The 15,469-nt window shown below is 42.7% G+C and overlaps 1 protein-coding gene across 1 annotated transcript in view; it reads right to left on the reverse strand.

Moving 5' to 3' along the window:
- NALF1 (NALCN channel auxiliary factor 1) overlaps window positions 1-15,469 on the reverse strand; it is a 607,449-nt gene that overhangs the window by 20,654 nt on the left and 571,326 nt on the right. The window contains exon 2 of the mRNA XM_088022221.1: window positions 9,974-10,145. Within this exon, the coding sequence (XP_087878347.1) occupies window positions 9,974-10,145 (172 nt within the window). The remainder of the gene's footprint in view (window positions 1-9,973; window positions 10,146-15,469) is intronic.

Here is a 15,469-nt window from a genome sequence, read left to right on the forward strand (position 1 = left end):
ATGTAAATCCCATAAGGTGAGATATCACAGCATTTACTAGGCTTTTGTAAAGTCTCAGTGCTCCAGGCTGTGCTGAGTAAGCAAGGTGCGGGATGATGGTCTGAACTCCATTCAGCACGAGTCTTCATAATGCATATGGCGGGGATGGAAAATGAAGGAACAGATTGCTTTAAAGTGAAATGCTGACTTTCTCTTGTCTCCACAGGGGGAACATTTTGTTAAAGTGCACCAACTGTCAGTTCCCTTTTTGTGTGCGTCCCCGTGATGTCACGGGCAGAGGGATACAGGCAGAAGACACCTGCACGCTCTCAGGACATTCCTCACACCACCCTGCCTTCCTGAGGCACTTCCCCACCTCGGAGGGACTCTCCTTGCTTACAACGGGGACCACCACAGACCCCCTTGGGCTGTTACCCATTAATTCATCCATTAGGTAGTTGCCTACTGATCACTGTGTCAGGCACTTTTGTGGGCCCTGGAGACACGGTCAGAAGCAACGTTAAGTTCTGGCCCCATCCAGTTCACTGTGAGGCGGGGAGGATGGGCCGGTCCTGCATGAGGAAGTGCCCTCCAGCACAGCGGGGTTACAAGACAGGGGCACAGTCCAAACTCAGGGTGTCAGGGGCCTCCTAGGAGAATGACAGATGCAAAGGGTTAGCCAGGTGAAGGTATGGGGGCGGGCAGGCCTGGCAGGGCAAGTGGGCCACAGGGGATGGATCTAACCTGGTGCAGGAGCTTAGGGACCATCTAAGGGCATCAGGACTTTGAGAAAGGGATGATCCTTGCCCTGAATGGGCCACACGGTGAGTTTCTTCCAAACACTGACCCAGCAAGCCCACCTCCACCTCTTGGTGCAGCATTTACCCCACAGATAACATCACAAGTGTAGGAAATGATACAGCACCAAAAACAGCCCTTGCCAAACTGGATTTAGTAAGAGATTAGAAATTACCTAAATGCCATCGATTTGGAACTGGTTGGATAATGATACATTTCTAGCTGACAACTGTGTTGCCAGGTGGAGTGGGGAAGGACTTGGCTTCATTTCCACTCCTTAGTATCTTTTAAACATTGTGCATGTGCACGTATTACCAATTCAAAAATAAGCAAATACAGTGTGTGTTCTAGCTGCTTTCGTCTCGGTGATCATCAGTGGGATCATAAGATTTTGCTCCTATCCATGGATGCAGTGCACATGTCTACCCCCCATCCCGGCAGACAGAGAAGGACATTGCAAGAGAAAAGACAGCTGGTGAAAAACTAGTGTGGCTTTGTATCCAGTTCCTGAAAACTGGCCTATACCACACCGTGTGTTTGGCAAAGATGTGGACTTTATCTATTTATGTGCATGTAACATTAGACCTTGGAAGAGATCAGACTCCACATTGGCTCTGCACATTCAAAATGGGACTCTACATTTTTAAATGATCTCTGCAAGAATTCGTGATGCAGGAAGAAGTAGATACTATCTCAGGACAATTATTTCTTGTGGTTGAAATTATTTTAATTTCCTTTGCAATGTTTGTCCCCAAAGGTGGAGGAGGGACCTGGACTTTCTGGGGCTTTCCGAGTCCACATACACAAAGAAAGACTGAATCATGGCAAATGTCCCAAGTCAACCCAACAAAGCATTTTTCCCCTCTGATAATGAAATATTCGGTAAGGAGGGAATGCTAATGAAGGGCACCCGGAACCCCACACTCACTAGAGGGCATGAGTGTCGTGGTGAGGCCAGGGTTTCCAGACTCTGTGCTTGACTTTGGGCAGCAACAACCGGTTAATGAAGAGACAGTATGGTGCATTTGGGACTGGAAGGTAGTGCAACCAATAGGGTAATTAAGGCAATAAAACCATTGTCTCAAATAGCAACCTAGAAGTTTTATTCTCAACTGGGCTTTGTGTGTTCAAGCTTTCCTTTGGGGAGGTTAAACATTAAATTCCATCCGTTCTGTCTTTCCTAAATTGGACTCACTCCTGTTTTTGGAATTGGCTTTAAAGCTAATTTTAAAGCCGTGCTTAAAAACCGACTGTCGATTTTTAAACATATTTCCTTTTATAATTACCTGCATTACTTGTGAAATTTAGCTCTTTATATGCATATTTAAATTGTATATGTGACTTGTATGCATAAATTAATTTTATATATATATATATGGCTACATGTCTGTGTATGTGTGCATGTGTACACACTTACACATTCAGATAAATCTCCTAAAGCATAAAAAGAATGTTGAAGACTGAAAATCCTTTTCTTTTTGTTTAAAGACTTTATTTATCTGAGAGAGAGCATGAGTGGGAAGGTGGGGCAGAGGGACAAACAGACCCCCCACTGAGCAGGGAGCTTGATTTGGGGCTCGATCCCAGGACCCCGGTATCATGACCTGAGCCAAGGGCAGATGCTTACAGTTGGAGCCACTTAGGCACCCCGATGAAAATTATTTTCAAAGAAAATTTAAAAATTATTTTGGACAGTGACTGCATCATAAGTATAAAAACTGTTTCTAAATTAAACTAATTTGAAGAAACTGCACATTGAAGACATGTTCTAATATTCTTTTCCTAAAGAGTAGACATTATGATTACCTGATAATCATATTATTATCAATTAACAATCACCATCTCATCTGGTAATTTCAAGCCAAACCATCAAAAAAAAAAACAGAAAAAAAAAACAGAGGAGTTCAAAATTGAGAAAATTTCATTCATTTTCCTTTTTAAAGTTTATCTAATGTATTATTTCTTTACAGGACACAAACACACATTTATGACCAAATACAAAATAGAAGAAGGTCATTTAGATGGACAATATTTACACGAACATTTTAGAGACTTTGGGTCTTTGTCATGACCCTTCACACTAACACGTGTGCATGTCTGTGTGTACGCAACCTAAAAACCTTGTTCACTGATCTGAAAAAGTTAGCCATCTCAGCACATTTTCCAGAGAAGAGAGCTTGGCAGTTCTCTTTCCTTCAACCAGAAAAAAAATGGGCTGGGCAGAGAACATTTGTAATGCTCATTTTTAATGTGATACGTGAGGTCGGGAAGGAGGGCGTGTGTGTTCAACGGCTGAAGACGTGTTACACAGGCTGTGAGCTGGGGTCGGTCTTCTCTTTCACCTCTGGACCCGCTCTCTCCAGTTGTTGTGTGGGAAGAAAGCAACAGCTTGCAGGCTAATCTCAGGATGGACTGACGGGTCATTTCCTGTCGCCCTAGTAATACAAACACTGAACTAACAGCCAGGGAATGTGGATCTAGTCTTCTTTCTGGAATAACAGTGTTCTTTTTGGGGAGGAGGGTGTTGGGGGGGGCTCTGTATAATCCTCTGTGAAGGCGAACATCAGACTGCATGACTTCTGTAATTCGGGCTGGTTCTGAAATTGACTGACTTCTATCATCCTGTAAGGTACTTGCAATGTCTAAAGCAGCTCAGTATCCAGAACAGCTCCAAGGAGGATACAGATGACTCACAGAGATGTCGAATCCAGACAAAGCAGGGACACACCTTCATTAAATAAGATTTTGCTTGTTCTGGAAGATCCTTCTTTGCCCAACCCTTCCTAACTGAAGTTTCAGACTTTGCATTCCCCCCTTGCCTTACCTCCGTACCCACCGCCACGCCAGCTCTAAGTACTTCTGCGTCTTATCAGTCCCATGCGGGTCTGGGAAACCTGCCCGAGGACGTGTACGTCATCCCCTTTCTTGCTCTAGGGAGAATCTCTGACAGTTTGATTCAACTTCCACCTAAGTCTACACTAACCAACTTGCCGTCCCGGTGCCCAGCACCGCCCCTCTGTTAGGGTTGCAGTCCGCAGTTCTGGCTTGAGCAAGGGGTGGCTCTCCATCCTGGGTGGTTCAGAGAGGACTAGACATAGCTGTCAGAGACAGGAAGGGTCCCTTGTGCTGTAGGTTAACGGGCGACTATGGGCGGATGTCACTTGCAGCCTCCCTAGGAGGTGGCATCAGAGAGGCTAGCTTTCTGCTCAGTCCACCCTCAGGGCTCACCTACCCAATGGCAGGCCAGGAAACGGCCACAGGTGCGGCCCTTGTTGGCTCTCCGGAGCAGCAAACTCCGAGCTCACCGTAACCCAGGCTGCATGCTTCTTGGGGCTGGTTCCACGCCTGGTTCCTCGACGTTCCCTGGTCTAACCCCTTCCAGTTCTTCTCTTTGACCGGATGAGGCATACAGATGGAACACAGGGGGACACCTTGAGCTCTGTTAGAATTCCCCCAGAGTTGGTCTCGGTGAGCAGGCTTGTTAAGGGTATGATCCCTGTTATCGGCAAGGTGGGAACTAGATGATTTTATCCACAGTTCCTCCTGGGATCATTCAGGAGCCAGGTGTCTTTCTGCCCTGGTGGGAATGAGCGTGGTCTTCCTTTTGCTCTGGAGCCACAGCACTTTCCACAAGGACCATGATGGACCAGAGACGGTCCCCATTAAACTCCAGATTCTGTTAGCCACTTGGAAAGATGAGGACATGGAAACCTTCTAGAGGGCATGACTTTCCAAAATTCACAGTTACGGGTAGGATCCGGACATCCTAACCGCTATTCAGTGCCTGTTCCCCACATTAACCCTCTGTTCGAGGCTAGCCTGAGCTGCTGGGAGTATGTCGGAACGGCATCGGGAAAGACCGTCTTGAGGATGAAGACCTGAACTCAGACCTGAATATGTGAAGTTGAATAAACCTCAAAAAGTACCATGTTTTAATGGAAGAAGACGTCCCCAATACACAAAGTTGCTACATTCTACTTTTTTTTTAATAACCCAATTTCGTATTTCCTTATTTTATCCTAGTCACGCCATCTCCCCTCAGATTTCTCTTTTGGCCTTATTTTTTATATATTGATTAGAAGGTCTGTGACCATAAATGGCGCTGTGACAAAAGTGTCAGTTGGTTATTCTGTTCTCGGAACTGCCCCTCCTCCACGTTCTAGGAAACAGTGAAACGTATTCACACACTGAGGAAAATACAGGAATTTAAGACAGTGCAGGTGCACAAACTAAAACCCCTGGGCAGCTGGTTTTTCCACTAACATACTTCTTTTAATGAGGAGATCTTTTATGTTACTAAAAAAAAAAAAATCTTTATCAGCTCCCAGTCATGTCAGAAGTGGATTTTGGAAATAATCTTTCCCAGTTGTGAATGCTCTCATGTGAATTATGAGACATAAGACATTAAAAAATTCCTCTCTAATGTGAACGATATGCACATCAAAGGATTTCCTCCCCTTTCTCTCCGGACGTCCCTCTGCTCCTCATGCCTGCAGGCGACCACCGCCGGCTGCAGTAGCGCAGAGGCGCCACCAGGGGGTGAGCGTCCTCCACCACGTCTAATCAGCCCTGTCACCATCACCAGCAACAGCACCACTGCGTTCCCCCCAGGGACAGAAACATAACCTTATTCTTGTCACAGCCCCCAAAAATGAAATGCAGAATTTACAGAGATTTCTCAAAATATGTTTTATCTCCTTTGTCAGTAACCCCCAGCAGACCAACTTTACTTTCTTTCTACCTATAATTTATGAAAAACAGAGCAGCAAATCCTGTCGACTCTCTTTTATCTATCAATCAAATGGTAATTTTCATAATGTTTGTCACCATAGCACACACAGCCTGTGATCCTCTGTTACTTCTGTTTTCCTCATGTTGGTTCACTGTTACAGGTAAGCAATCAGGGATTTCTCCCGGGTATTCTAGAACAAGGCGAGGGAGGGTGCAGGGGGAAATCCGCATAATTACCACAGTGATGGGTTGACATCTAGAATCTACGAACGACTCCACCGCTGCACTTTGAAGATGAAGAAACGGAGTTTCTAAAATAGCAGTGCATTATGTGAACTGAGCTCAAGAACAGAACCCACCTTGGAAAGTTTTAGCCTAACACTAAAAGACAGCTTTCACCCTGACAGCACGTCAGAATTTTTCCCCAGTTAATTTTCCAAATATGCCTTCAGTAATGTGTCCGTTCTATTCTTTAAAAGAAAAAAAAAACCCAAAAGCAATCTCAGGCAAAGTGTCTTTCCGTTGTCTCCTAAAACAGAATCAAAATTAAACATACACAGAGGCATTCTTCCTGTTGTCTACGTTTGTGGTTAGAACATTTGGCCATGACCTTCTGCAAAATCCTCGGTCAAAGACACTGAATAACAGTAGATACGCATTCTTGGATATTTTGGCTTTTTTCATAAGTGACAGGCTTACTAAGGATCATAGACACATGAAGTAGCAGGTGATCAAAACAAAAAAAAAAAATTAAAACATTCAAATTTAGGAGATGGGTAAGTAGTGTAAACATCATAAACAATGATGCACTAAACATTGAATCTAATAACTGTCACCAAAGCTGAACCCAAGGGCTGAGATGCCCTTTTGGGGCAGATGACAGGAATCCTGAGTGTCAGTATATAGGTAATAAAAGTATCTATGAGAGGAAGAACTGAATGTCCTATAATCCCACATCCCTAAAAGGCTGGATGCCGAGGACTCTACAAAAAAGTCATCACCACACCACTGGTTTGTTACCATGGAGAAGAACCTTGAACAAAATTGATCCTCCCTCAGACAGCATCTGGCAACAAGCCATCTGTAGGAATGTGCTTACTGAATTCTTTTTTGAGGCTGATTCTAGAGGGGGTCTCTATCCTTCTGGAATTTGTGAATTGGATGTATTTCCAATAGTAGGGAAACCTCCATATTAAAATATGTGGAATTTGAAGGGCACTCCATCTATTCATTCAACTCTTGATGATAAATGATTATATACTTTTCACTATACAGAATGGAAAAATTATCAAATTAAAACAAAAAAGACGAATTACTGAAGGCGAGATTAAGACCAACCTATTGGTTAATTTCTTTTCATAGAACTGTGTTTAGTTCTATTTCAATAAGGAAAAAGTCCTACAGGTCTACAACCACTTGAGAACATACAGAGTTGCTGTGAGCCTGCCATCCCAGGGGCCTTAGGTTATCTGCAGCCAGTTGGGAAACTAGAAAAAAAAATTCCTATTTCTCTACTATATTTAGTCCAATCCTGCCTGAGTACTGAAGACATTTCATTCAAAATGCATAAAGGCACCTGACATGATTCATATGCACTCCATCTAAAAGGTGACTTATTTAGACCTTCATGTCCATCTGTTAAGAGATGAGGAGCCAAAAATTGTGTGACAATGTTCGAGAATAAATGCTATACTTATAAAAGTCTTCCTAGTTTCTCTAGAAGTGTGACAAGCCCCTTGGGTCCCTAGGTTTGACCAGTGGTCCCTGGGAGCTGTGCTTTGGGCTAACTTCTTCCCAGAAGGATGCTCTTCTGGGGGTTGTGTTTGGAACCATCTTCAGTAATGACAAGCCAGCAGGTGACTGGCCTCAGTAGAAACATCTCTCTTGTTCAGGTCCAGCAGCACAATTCAAGGGACATCTAAGGGAGAAATGGTGGCTGCTAGTTACCAAGAGAGATAAGAATTCTTCAAGAAGGCCTGGGTCACACCGTAGAAAAGAAGCTCAATCTGAAGATTAGTATCTTTTCTGCCAAAAAAAATTTGTAGAACTTCAAAGTAAAATGCCTTCAGAATTTATTCTGCACATTTTTGAGAAGCTGAGTAGTGAAAGGAACAAGAGCTCAATGGAGAGTGGTGAATGAAGAGTTAGGTTCTGGGTACTGAGTGATGCTCTCAAAAATCTTCTAGGCTCCATGGCATTTTCTCTGAACCCAATGACACCTCCCTTTTCCTGTCTCTTTCTTGTAATGATGTAGCCATGGCTATGAAAAGGCTGAATTTTCAAAACTCAAAGACAATTTAGACTATAAGGAGGAAGACAAATACCATATGATTTCACTTACATGTGAAATCTAAAAAAACCAACCAGCCAACCAACCAACGAACCAACCAAACAAACAAAAGCAGAAACAGACCCATAAATACAGAGAATAAACTGATAGTTGCCAGAAGGGAAGGGTGCAGAGGATGAACAAAATGGGCGAAGGAGAGTGGGGGGTACAGACTCCCATTTACGAAATGAATAAGTCACAGGAATAAGGCATAAGAATATAGTCAGTGATATTGCAATATCATGGTGTTGCATGGTGATGGATGGTAGTTATTCTTGCCGGGTGAGCACAACATAATGTATAAACTTGTTGAGTCACTGTGTTGTACACTTGAAACTAATGTAACACTGGGTGTCAACTCTACCCTAAAGACCAGGTACAGGAGAAGATCAAGACAATGATCTAGTCCTTCATTTGAGGTTTTGAGGTTGTTGTCTACTTTGAGAACCTGGTGAAAGCTTCTGACCTTCTCTAGGAAAAAAATCTATATGCATGTGAATGAACAAACACACAACCTTTACATGAAATGCCACAAGTTTCTCTGAAGTCCTAAAATCATGGACACCTGCTTGACCGCAGAGTCAAGAGCTGAAGACCTTATCTGGATGACCATTTATGGAAAGTTTTTTGTGAATGTCAAGTAAATTAAAAGCCTGTATCTGATGAATTTTGGCTTAAATTCAAGGGAGATGATACTAATTTCTTTCTTTCCTTCTCTCCTTCTTCCTTTCCTTCCTCTTTCCCCTTTCTTTTTTGTCTCTTTCCCTCTTCTCTCTCTCTCACTCTTGCCGTGTCTTCCCACCAGAGAGGAGCTGGAAAAATGGCCTCAGCATTCAGTGAGTAACAAAAATGATTGGTAAATCCATTTACGTTCTACCAATCACTTTCTTATGTACAATGGCTATTGCCTTTTGATGATGTATCTTGTGCTTCTCTCTTATCCATAATCTTCATAGCAAATGTGCCTGCAGGGTATTTGCTATTACTAATTTACTAATGAGGAGCTACCTAATGGCTCAGAGAGAATGTATTTAATAGAAATGGGACAAAAGTCCACGTCTCGTAACTTTCACTTAGATGTTCTTCCCACAAAACTGGGCAGCACAGGAAACAGTCATCCAGTTCTTAAGGCAGATTCTTAAGGGACAAATTTGGTCAAATGTCTCTTGATAGCTATCACTTAGAACAGTATGGGTAATGGATAGGTATATGAATACGCGCTCTAGACCTAATTTGATAAACTCTCATGTGGAGCGTCTCAATATGGCACCCTCTTAGGGGGTTTCATAAAGTCTAATGCATGAAGGAGCCTTTCATGTTTCTTGATACGTATGGTAGCATTTTATCCTTAAAACTTGAAAACTAATCCTGCCACAACTGAAGCCATCTAGTGACAAGGACCACACAGCACTTTTTGTACTGATGTACTGTAGAGCTGCATCACCATGGCAAAGTGTCTTCTTCTCACTTGTCTACTCACCATTTATTAAAAAAAATTACTTTTATTCTTTACATTTTATTCTGTGTCTAAATTATGTAATGCTTATAAATATCCAGAAACTGAATGCTGATATTGGTGTTTGGCCCAGTCTGAGACATTTGCTGAAAGAAGTAAACATTGTTAATGGGGAATATAATATAAAATTGTATCCAGCCCTTATTGTGCATCACACACACACACACACACACACGAGTAACTTAGGTAGACAGTTCTTTATGTTCTTGACACTTATTTAAGATAAAGTAACACAAAACTTCTCAGAAAAATAGCCCCATGTGAAGAAGCAGCATAATTTTACTGGCCTTGTCACGTCCTCTGTTCTTATGTAATGCAAAGATGCACACAGAATCCAACTACTCTAAGTCAGATTCAAGCATACCTCATGATTGCTAACATTTTCCCCTCAGAATTATCCTTTTGCAAAGCTAATGCTTGTGGGTCACAGGCACTCTGTAGATAATGTGATCTTTCCAGACCAAGTTCTTTCAGGGCACCTATGAGGAAAGCATGGAAAACTACCAGGCATATCTTCAAGGTTACATCCATCCGCAGAAGGAAACAACAAAGCCAGCCAGCGTCCCCCAGGAAAGTGGAGCAGCGGGGGAGGCTGTGGGCCACACCCGCCATCACTATACCTGTACAGATGAAGCTGGAGAGTCCCCCGTAGATGACTTCATCATTGTCAGGCAATATAAACGGACACCTCGTCTGAACCTCCAAACAGTATTGCTTGCAAGGAATTGTCTTTCTGCAGTTAAACTGAGCGACTTCAAAGTACTGGGAACACAGCCAGGCTTTGTAGACAATCTGAAAAAAGAGAAGAATCAAAAATCGGGAGGGGTGACAAGAGTTCTGTCTCTAATACAGGACATGCTGTACTGGGAGAAGCATGCTTTGGTGCCAAGTGGATCATAAGGAAACTCTCATTTCCAGAAAGCTCTTTTACACAATAACAGCTGCAAGTGATAACAACGTAGCAACAGAAGTCTGCAATAGAGCAAAACATTATTGGAGTGAGCCTTTAAGAGAATGCAGACGGTAACATGGCTTTTGAGTCGATGTAGCTCCTTTGAAAAACAACGGAGCTCGTCAGAACCTGAAGTTTCAAAATCCAATGATACAGAAAGTTAAAAAAGAAAAAAACAAAACATAATCAACTCTGTGGTCCCCTGTAGTCATTGGCATTGACCGCAGTGTGGGAGGGGAGTCCGTTCTGAGCAGAAGTCCGTCTAGCTATGCTTCCAGTGGACACTAGATGGCGCTGAGTCCTCTACCACCAGGACGAGCAGGCGGTGCAGACCGCCGGCCAGCAAGACCTTCAGCTCCAGGCGCCCGGAGCAAGCAGCAGTGGGCACTGCATTTAGGACTCATATCCAGTGCATTAAAAACCTCATCGTCCCAAAGCCCAGAAACACCCAACCTTGGTCAGACCTAACATGCGCTGGTGTGTTTCGGAGTCCGGGAAGGAAACCCCATCAAAACCACAACCTGGACCTTTGAGAAGTACTGCACGATCCACATGAACATGTGTTAAGTGTTTAGTTAACTTGATAAAATGTGAAACGATTATGGCTTCATTTATCTCTTTGTTTTTGATAGCTATTTAGGAAAATACATATTGAAAAAACACCTTTTTCTATTATAAGGAAACAAGCTGCACCTAAATCCAAATAAAGAGAAAAGCACCCATCTACAGTATAAATCACTGTGATTCGGGTAGTTCCCAGATCCTAGGCATGGAGGGTTGCTGTCTATCTGTTTCTGGGGTTAATAATATTCAGGGAAGATTCTGTCAACTCTGTCTTACTGTGAAACGTGAATGTTTTACAGTTACACGTCGCTAAGAGCTCATGAACACTTGCCAGTAAGAGCAAGAACAGTACCTAGGATTTATCAACTTCATACCCTGTTCTAAGCATGGTTCGTACTTTTTCCCCAGGTAGTTCTTAGCACACACCTAGAAGGTAACTATGAGTCATGATTTGCGTGCAAATAATAATTAGTAATGGAAGTAAATTAAAAATCCAGAATTCAAACCCACTTCCTATCAAATTCCAAATCCTGCATCTTCAAAATTATGCTATGTTTAATTGAAAATGCCTTTTAAGAAAAACTTACAAAATCACAAGGGAGTTGGCGAAATCAATCTGACATCAGCACCAAACTGACGTGCCTGGCCGATGTCCGTTTGGTGTTGAGTTTTGATTCATAACTTTGCATTAGTTTGATCAAAATGAAGCTTTATTCTTTGATCAAAGATGCCTTCGTGGGGATAAAATGGGATGCGTGTGAAATTCAGATATAAGTTTAGACAGCTAAGAGTAATTTACTTGCTGTCATCAGTTATTTATTTATTTATTTATTTATTTTAAGTGGGCTCCACGCTCCCAACGGGGGGCCTGAACTCACAACCCTGAGATCAAGACCTGAGCTGCGATCAAGTGTCGGATGCCCAACCAACTGAACCACCCAGGCTGCCCCCATCAGTAATTTTTTATAAGGGTTTATAATTCCTTAAAACTTGATAGGAAAATATACAAATAATTTGTACTCCCACAGGTCTTTTGAACAGGTCTTCACATAAAAGCATACATTAGAAAAAAAATGCAACAGCTGAGGGAACCCCTGATTTCTTAAATTTCAATGTGGAAACTACGGGTGTGTGAATGTGGGCCACAGAGACAGAGGTGGCGGGTGGGGGCAGATCTGCCATGCTGTCAGAAAGAGGTTGGAAGGATGAGTTTCAGAAGAAAGGAGAGTGAATGGTTTTCCAACCATACTTCGGGGCAGTTGCAGATTGCTTTTCAAACTGCCATTGGTACTTATGCAATCTGACATAAGATATCATCTGATAAAGGACATTTATGACATAAACCAAGTCGTAATCTAGGGATGGCAGTTTCTGTCTTGTGATTCCTGGTTCTAATTTCCTTTTCTCAGCATTAGGGGAGGTTGAGTATATATACAGTACTAACAGTAAAGTGCCATTATAAGGAATGCTCACATTCTGCATACTTCTGGGTGGGTTGTAAAAAGTAGAGTTCTCTCTTTGCCCTTAGGGAATGCTGCTACGTAATTCCAGAAAGTTGCAGGTACTTTTATGGGCCAGACTGTGCTCTCTGTTCTGCCTCCTACTTTGCTTTTACACCATTTTTCAAATTCAAGTGGTTTCTGAACAGCAAGTCCCATCCTGGCCCTGGTGGACATCATCTTGGGCAGGACACTGTCCCCTCTCAGAGACAACGGGGTATCGCATACCGGAGTCTGCCGGGAAATATACACATTCTCTTTGCAGTCGGCCTCCTTGGCATCACCCAACTGGAATGGATCCATTTTTATCCTGGTTCCTTAAATGCTACTTCAACTATATTTCCTTTGCAGATTTTTACGTAAAGGCCTAGTAAGTAACGAAAGTGGTTTTTATAAATATCAGGTAGTAGTTACGGACAAAAGTGCTCAGGACTCTGGACCTTCCACAGGGTGATAACCACCTCTCTGGCCAGGTTTCAACGCATCATCAGTTCTTATGCATGAACTCTGAGACTTTCGAAATGTAATGGAAGATTCCTCCTCTGAGCCTTAAACATCTTCTAAAATTTTAGTGCTGGGGATGCGAAAGTACGAAAGGATTTTCAAACTAAAGCCCATGATGAAAAGTAAATATAGTCATCTCTTTTCACAAAAATTCTGTATTGTGAGGAAGGTTAGGAGTCTTTGCTTAGGATGGCCTCGTCTTCTCCTCCAGAGAGAAGAATTAGGTAATTGCTTTTCTAGGTGTCCTAAATGGTTTAAATGATTATACGATGCTGAACAATAATTTGGGGAAAAAACAACAGGCGTTCCATTAAAAGTTATTTTAGGGACTCCAACGCCCACCACCATCCCCCCAATGTGGAAAATGTATGTAAATGAGTCAGCCTAAAGGAACAGTTTCTTAAGAAGTATGTTTAGAGTTTCATTCTGGGCTCAGGCGAGGGGACGGGGTGAGGAGACAAACTCCTGGCTGAACCACATCCACCCACACCCCTCCTTGAGGGCAAGGGACACTTTTGTGTCTGGAGAGCAATATTTGCCAGGGAATCATGCTCAGGAAGGACATCTCAAATGATCCCATACAGCTCACAGGGAACATTCTCAAGTCATAGTCTACCAAAGCAACAGACTAAGTGATAAACACGGCCTAAAGTTTCCCCCTAAAGTCAGGAACATGGCAGGGATGTCCACTATCACCACTGCTATTCAACATAGTATTAGAAGTCCTAGCCACAGCAATCAGACAACAAAAAGAAAAGGCATCCGAATCGGCAAAGAAGAAGTCAAACTCTCACTCTTTGCAGATGATATGATACTGTATGTGGAAAACCCAAAAGACTCCACCCCAAAACTGCTAGAACTCACACAGGAATTCAGTAAAGTGGCAGGATATAAAATCAATGCACAAAAATCAATGCATTCCTATACATCAACAACAAGCCAGAAGAGAGACAAATTAAGGAGTTGATCCCATTTACAACTGCACCCAAAACCAAAAGATACCTAGGAATAAATCCAACCAAAGAGGCAAAGAATCTGTACTCAGAAAACTATAAAATACTCATGAAAGAAATTGAGGAAGACACAAAGAAATGGAAAAACGTTCCATGCTCATGGACTGGGAGAACCAACATTGTGAAGATGTCAATGCTACCTAGAGCAATCTACACATTCAATGCAATCCCCATCAAAATACCATCCACTTTTTTCAAAGAAATGGAACAAATAATCCTAAAATTTGTATGGAACCAGAAAAGACCCCAAATAGCCAGAGGAATGTTGAAAAAGAAAAGCAAAGCTGGCGGCATCACAATTCCGGACTTCCAGCTCTATTACAAAGCTGTCATCATCAAGACAGTATGGTACTGGCACAAAAACAGACACATAGATCAATGGAACAGAATCGAGAGCCCAGAAATGGACCCTCAACTCTATGGTCAACTAATCTTCAACAAAGCAGGAAAGAATGGCCAATGGCAAAAAGACAGTCTCTTCAACAAATGGTGTTGGGAAAATTGGACAGCCACATGCAGAAGAATGAGACTGGACCATTTCCTTACACCACACACAAAAATAGACTCAAAATGGTTGAAAGACCTAAATGTGCAACAGGAGTCCATCAAAATCCTAAAGGAGAACACAGGCAGCAACCTCTTCGACCTCAGCACAGCAACTTCTTCCTAGAAACATTGCCAAAGGCAAGGGAAGCAAGGGCAAAAATGAACTATTGGGACTTCATCAAGATAAGAAGCTTTTGCACAGGGGTACCTGGGTGGCTCAGTTATTAAGCGTCTGCCTTCAGCTCAGGTCATGATCCCAGGGTCCTGGGATCAAGTCCCACATCGGGCTCCCTCCTCGGAGGGAAGCCTGCTTCTCCCTCTCCCATTCCCGCTGCTTGTGTTCCTGCTCTCGCTATCTCCGTCTGTGTCAAATAAATAAATAAAATCTTAAAAAAAGAAAAAGCTTTTGCACAGCAAAAGAAACAGTCAACAAAACCAAAAGACAACTGATGGAATGGGAGAAGATATTTGCAAATGACATATCAGATAAAGGGATAGTATCCAAAATCTATAAAGAACTTATCAAACTCAACACCCAAAGAACAAATGATCCAATCAAGAAATGGGCAGAAGACATGAACAGACATTTTTCCAAAGAAGACATCCAAATGGCCAACAGACACATGGGAATGTGCTCAACATCGCTCGGCATCAGGGAAATCCAAATCAAAACCTCCATGAGATACCACCTCACACCAGTCAGAATGGCTAGAATTAACAAGTCAGGAAACGACAGATGTTGGCGGGGATGCGGAGAAAGGGGAACCCTCCTACACTGTTGGTGGGAATGCAAGCTGGTGCAGCCACTCTGGAAAACAGTATGGAGGTTCCTCAAACAGTTGAAAATAGAGCTACCATACGATCCAGCAATTGCACTACTGGGTATTTACCCCAAAGATACAAATGTAGGGACCTGAAGGGGTATGTGCACCCCAATGTTTATAGCAGCAATGTCCACAATAGCCAAACTGTGGAAAGAGCCAAGATGTCCATCGACAGATGAATGGATAAAGAAGATGTGGTATACACACACACAAT

The sequence above is a fragment of the Eumetopias jubatus genome, unplaced genomic scaffold (genome assembly GCF_037043125.1).
Source record: "Eumetopias jubatus isolate StellerSeaLion01/CBP00866 unplaced genomic scaffold, mEumJub1_p1.0 scaffold_3, whole genome shotgun sequence".
NCBI classification, from domain to species: Eukaryota; Metazoa; Chordata; class Mammalia; order Carnivora; family Otariidae; genus Eumetopias; species Eumetopias jubatus.